The 6,008-nt window shown below is 31.8% G+C and overlaps 1 protein-coding gene across 2 annotated transcripts; it reads right to left on the bottom strand.

The window, feature by feature from the left end:
- Positions 1 to 533: 533 nt before the first annotated feature.
- On the bottom strand, positions 534 to 3,594 carry LOC137827873 (protein SENSITIVE TO PROTON RHIZOTOXICITY 1). Of its 2 annotated transcripts, none has more exons than XM_068634231.2 (2): positions 3,372 to 3,594; positions 534 to 2,263 (listed from the first exon to the last, which is right to left on the bottom strand). In XM_068634231.2, the coding sequence occupies exon 2, from the start codon at positions 2,232 to 2,234 to the stop codon at positions 696 to 698; it is 1,539 nt and encodes a 512-aa protein (XP_068490332.2). In that variant the 5' UTR covers positions 2,235 to 2,263; positions 3,372 to 3,594; the 3' UTR covers positions 534 to 695. The 2 variants fall into 2 exon arrangements, with proteins under 2 accessions (XP_068490332.2, XP_090161143.1); XM_090305017.1 differs by having other exon boundaries at positions 3,207 to 3,499.
- Positions 3,595 to 6,008: the final 2,414 nt, after the last annotated feature.

Here is a 6,008-nt window from a genome sequence, read left to right as displayed (position 1 = left end):
ATTTTCTTTTTAATTTTATGTAAATGTTTCAAGTCTTATAAAGAGAGAGATAATTTGAAAGACTATATGAAAGATTTGCAGATATATTTGTATTATGCTTATATATTTATTTTAATATTTCATACAGATTATGATTATTAGATATGAGAAAATATAAGGATGTTATAGTAATTTTACAATTTACACAATTAAAAATAATTCAAATATATCTTACAACCATCACATCACTCACATATTTCAATGAACTTTACTCACACATCCACCCTAACATATCTCAATCCAAACACTCAACTTTCTTCACAAATCTTCACACTTTCACTCCCCATATGCTCAACTTTTTACTCCCTAATCCAAACAAAGCATAAAAAAGTAGTATAACAAGGCCTCTTTAATTCAAGAAAACCTTTTTTTTTTACTTTTCAGTTGTGCTAATGTAATATTTATAAATGTCATTTTTCTTAATTTTAAAGACTTATATTTGACAACAAACATTACATGTACAATAAAAAATGTGATAATTTTATGAATATAAATTAAGTTATAAAAGAGAAACATATTATGTAAAGAAATTGGGAGTACATGACTTTATCTAGCTTTATAAATTTGACAAAAAACAAAAGGATTATTGATTAACAGGGGAAAAAGAAAAGAAAACACAGACATTATGTAGAGAATAACATCATTATAAATGGTCACTACAGATTGTCGGTACTTGATTCACCGCCACCAAATTTTGGAGCATAATTAAAGGATCCTGACATGAGAAAAGAGAAAGAACCTTCTGAATCTTCAAAGGGAGTTTGAGGGAATTCATTAAACGCCCCAAAGTTACAACCTTCGAAGTTCAGCGATGAGAAATAATTCATAGGATCATCAATATTACCTTTCATATCCATCATGTTTTGAACTCCATTTTCACTTGAAAGCTTTGATCCAAAACAGAAGTTAACACTTCCTACCTTATTGCTGCATTCTCTGTTCTGGGGATCAGGTGGCTCGGCCACTCTTTTGATGTCATCCAAAGGAATAGCTGGTGTATGGCCTTGGAAAAGTGCAATGTGTCCAAAAAGCTTGTCTTTCCTTGAAAATGTTGTGCCACAAGAACAGAGCCATTTATCCTTGCCACAGTGTTTTTCATGAGTTTTAAGGTCTGCCATGACTGAAAACTTCTTCATGTTACATCTGCTGCAAGTATAGCTCTTGTCACAGTGCGTTCTCTTGTAGTGGTTTTTGACACACAAAATAGTCTTTAGTGGTAGGAATTTCTTGTGATCCTTGTTACGCTTGCAGCCGGCATAGGGGCAGGAATACCTCTTGATAAGCTTCGGTTCAGACCCAGTTTCTTTATGTGGTTTTGCAAGAGCTGCAGGGGTTTTGTACTCATCACCATGGCCACGCATGTGCATTCGGAGATTTGCATCCCTCTTGAATCCTTTCCCACATATTGTACAGAAATGTGTGTGAGGGGCAAGAATTTCTTCTTTTTCTAACTGTAAAATCTCATAGGAACCGGGTGGAAGACTCTCTCCCTCATCCACATCTTCTTCATCTTTTGGCTCATGTTCTTCCATGTTGTAGTTTTGCTCCATTTCACAAGGATTTGGTCGATCATTTGGAGTGGACTTACCAAACAGTTTATTTCCACTACTATTTTGTGGCCTAATACCACTACTTGGTTCTGATCCAAAAGGGAGGTTAATCCCATGAAGCTGGTCCATCTGGCCAACCAAGGGATTTGTATTTGTGAGGGTGTGCCTAACAGAGGGGAGAAGATTTCCAGCAGTAGAGATCAGTTGAACAATAATTGATGTAAGATCAGCTGTGACGAGCTGCTGTTCCTGAGTCACTAGTTCATGAGATTGTCCAAAGGGTTGGCACTTTTTATTGACAATTAAATGCACTAGATCCCGAAGATGATGAATCTTTTCTTCAAGGAAGCAAAGATTGTTCAACATTGCACTTGGATTCCAATCTTGAAGCTTAGTGGTATTTGATGAGTCACTTAGTGGACAATTTTCTTGGTCAGGGATCTCAATATCTGTATTAGATTGACCTGGAAGTACAGATTGGATTGGAGGAGAGGGTGGGTTGAATGTATTAAAAGGTGATTCAATTTCGAGACCATAGAAAGAAGGGGGATCTGAGGACAAATTTGTTTGCAATCCATTCCCAGGAGAGGTTAAGGAAGAGGACCTTGTGCAGTTATTAGCACATAAGCCTCCTTCTAGATCCATTTTAAACTCTATTCAAGGAATCAAAATCCCTGTCAATCAAAGTTATCAATGTAAAGAACAGGTGATGCACATCAGATGTTTTATAAACAATTAAATTATGACATATTACATTATATTGTTTACTTAAAGACCCAAGTAGCCTATATGCGATAGCTAAAAGGATCAGAACCAAATGATGAAGTGGGAGAATATATAAATGCACGGACATACACACATATGACCCCCCCTATTAGAAGAAATATACCATTCAACATTAGTGATGCAAATACAAATATCACATTCCATTTACAATTGGTATCAGATTCATGAAATCAAACCAATCTAGCAAATCAATCAACTTTGTGGTAATATGGCCAATTAGCTAGGAAACTCAAAGCTTTCAGTTTAGTCAATAACTACAGTAGTCTCAAACTCTCAAAACCAAGCTAGCTATTCCTCTCTTCAGGTATCTTCAGATCCAAAAATCCAGAATCAAATTTTCCCCTTTCCATAAATGTTTAAATCATCGTACAATCAGAAATGATAGGAAAAAAAAGGCAAAACCCTCATGCCATCACCCTTCAGTTATTACTATTTATAAAGCTGCAAATTCCAATACCCCATTTGTAGATAATAAATCACCAAATCTCTTAAAGGATAACTAGATAGTTACATGCTAAAAAGTTTATCCACCCATTCATTCTCACTTGTTCTTTACATTAATTAACAGCCCCAGTTTCAAACATATCATATCAGTTGCAACAAAACACCAATTCAGATTTTGACACCATAAAAGGAGGGGGTTAAAAAGAAGCAATTCAGAAAGAAAAAAAACACACAATAGATTCAAGGTACCAATATATGAAAATCTCTCCCAAAAAAATGGTACAGAAAAAAACGAATGCTTTCTGACCAAACCCTAAACACAGAATTAGAAACAGGCAGATAAAAAAACAGAATTAGAAACAGAAATCCCAGGAGTAAACAACTTACTGTCACAAATGATAGATTCAAAGCTCTATTAACAATCTGAATGCTCCAGTTGAAATGAAAAGAAAAAGAAAAAGGGGGAAAATTGAGATGGGGAAGAGAGAACATAGGAGGGTGAAGTGACTGCTTATATAATCAATAATAATAAAAAATAATAATCTCTGTTACCAAGAAGCTTAAAACTTTAAACTCTGTTTCTTCCTTCCTTCCTTCCTTTCTTCTCGTTGAACACAGCAGAAGCATATTTGGTCAACCCACCCACTGTTCCTACCCACCATTGGATGGGTCAATGCTGTGTGGGGCCCACAGTGAGGTGGTGGGCCATTTCTTATCACTTCCTCTCTGCATCCATCAATCAGGGCCGTTGGCTTGGTGGGTTTCAATCCATGATGAGAAGAAGCCAAAAAGGTTGAGCCTTTGAATTGAGACACGAAAGGGTCCCACATGCACACGACACAACTGACTACTAGGATGAAGTGTGGTTTGTTGGAATGTACATGCATGCATGCATGCATATGAAAATTATTTGAGTTGTCTTGAAAAAATGAAAGCGTGTGAAAAGTGAAATAATGGTTATGGTGGCGAAGTAGCTGGTGGAGGCATGTTCCTGTAGCGGCAACTGAAAGTGGTGAGAGCTTCCCACGAAGCTACCCTTCCTACAAACGTGGCTTTGTTACTCCTTTTCATGTACTTTTTCGGATCGTATCTACGTTACCCATATAATATCATATGATGCTACTTTTATAAAAAAAAAAATTCTCATTGTGTTAAAAGTTACTCGATAATGTATTTTTAATTTTAAGCTTCTAAACACTTCTCTTAAATGATATATCAGTGTTCGATATGACATCTAGAAGACACATATTCTTTAAGTGTCTAATTCAAAAAGTATTTGATAAATTTTTGATAATTTTAGTACGATTCTAATACAATTATAAAAAAGAAAAATACATTAATTTTTTAAAAATTCAAACTTTATTGTATAAATTATTATTATGATTAAAAATAAAAAACAAATCCTTGTGAACACAGTCATGAAAAATATCTTTCTGCTCCAAAAAATAATCTGAAACATATTTGTGCACGTAAATCTTTATTGTCAATTTATATAATTCATAATTATATAATATATAGATATGTGTCCTCGTGTCCTACATTTTAAAGATTTTACGTATCTTCGTGTCTGTGTCGTATCAGTGTTCGTGTCAATTGTCTGTGCTACATAGCTATCAATTTAAAAATTACTTATTGTGGAAAAAATATTATTTCTTTAACTAAATTTTGAATTTTTTTTATGTTCAAGATTTTCATCTTTTCTTTAAAAAAAGATTTCGCTTATTTTGAACAAGATTATCTCTAAATATGTAAGAATATTTTTTCTTTTTTGTATTTCCATTAAAAATAATAAGAGTGTTCATTTTTAAGAGAAAGAAAATGGTACACTAACATTTGGAAATTATTCATTGAATCTGTTCATTTAATTAGAAGTTGTCTTTTCAAAAATATAGTTTTTCTTCTTCAAGCTCATCTCCTTTATATATATATATTAAAGGGTACCAAAAATACTTGATCTCTTTTAATTATTAACATTTTTTTTTCAATTTAAGGTTTTTTTATATTAAAAGCTACCAAAAACAACTAAAACAACGGTGATATTATGGTTGTGACAAACAGGTACTTTTTTTGTTGAAATAGAAAGAAAAAGTTGAGGTAACATGACATACAAATGGAGTCAAAAAGATATATAAAAAGAGAGATAGTCAATCAATCTCAAAAGTCAAACAATTCTACTTTTTCTATTCATTTATCTTAATTTTCTATTTACTTTTCTTTAATCTAAATAATTTAACTTTAATATCTTAATTTTCTTTTCTACTCCTTCGTTTCCCCTCTCAATTCTCAACCTTAATGATTCAATTTGATGTAAGAAACAATTCTTAGTGTTTAGGATTTGATAACATGTTATTCATTTTTTTTAGATTTAATCAATAGTGTTTACAAGAATGAGAGACAGATTCAAAAACTGTTTATCTTTGAACATTTGTATGAAACTTTAAATTTATTGTAGGTTAGTGATTTTTTTATTATTTAGCTTACAGGGTTTGTAGGAAATATAAACATATCAAATTTTGTTCTTGTGTTTTTACGATGTTATGCATGCATTAGAAGTTGCTAAATTTTGAAGTAAGAGGAAAATTACTAGTGGGTCTTATTGGGAAGTTTATATTCATCAATACCAAACTGTGATTTTTGTTAACAAAATAATCCAATTCAAATACTCTAGTTTTATCTGTATAGAAGCTGAATTTATAAATCGGTTTACATTTTAAAGTTGTTAAAATAGAAGGGAAGAACAATTAAATGTTCCTTTGAAACTTAGAAAAGTTCTTACATATGAAACTAGTGTTCATCTTTTTAGCAAGCTTTTATAAATTGTCAAGAAATCTCATTTTCTTAAAGATATTTTTCAACAGAAAATAAATACGTTTTTCTACAAGATCTAAGAAAAAATTCTCAAGAAAATGAAAAAAAATATAACTGTATCTTTTATATAAAGTTACACTGACATCAAACAACATATATCAGAAATATTTTTTGTTTTTGTTTTTAGATAGTAATCTACATACTGTCAATTTTTACACTATTATTCAGTCATAAATCATCACATATACTAAATTCATTAACTTTTACAGTAATTATTTTAAAAGTAATCATATAATTTTTCTAATATTTTTTTAAGAGAAACTAAACTCTGTTACTTTAGCTAGTAAAGTCATATTCTAGACTTGTAATGGTTGAAGGACA

The sequence above is a fragment of the Phaseolus vulgaris genome, chromosome 7 (genome assembly GCF_051622355.1).
Source record: "Phaseolus vulgaris cultivar YP4 chromosome 7, ASM5162235v1, whole genome shotgun sequence".
Lineage (NCBI taxonomy): Eukaryota > Viridiplantae > Streptophyta > Magnoliopsida > Fabales > Fabaceae > Phaseolus > Phaseolus vulgaris.
The sequence above is the reverse complement of the archived record's forward strand: the minus strand, read 5'-3'. Positions and strand labels throughout refer to the sequence as shown.

Bases quoted from the DNA above. Each gene is read 5' to 3' on its own strand.
- LOC137827873 (XM_068634231.2), bottom strand. From the start codon at position 2,234: ATGGATCTAGAAGGAGGCTTATGTGCTAATAACTGCACAAGGTCCTCT.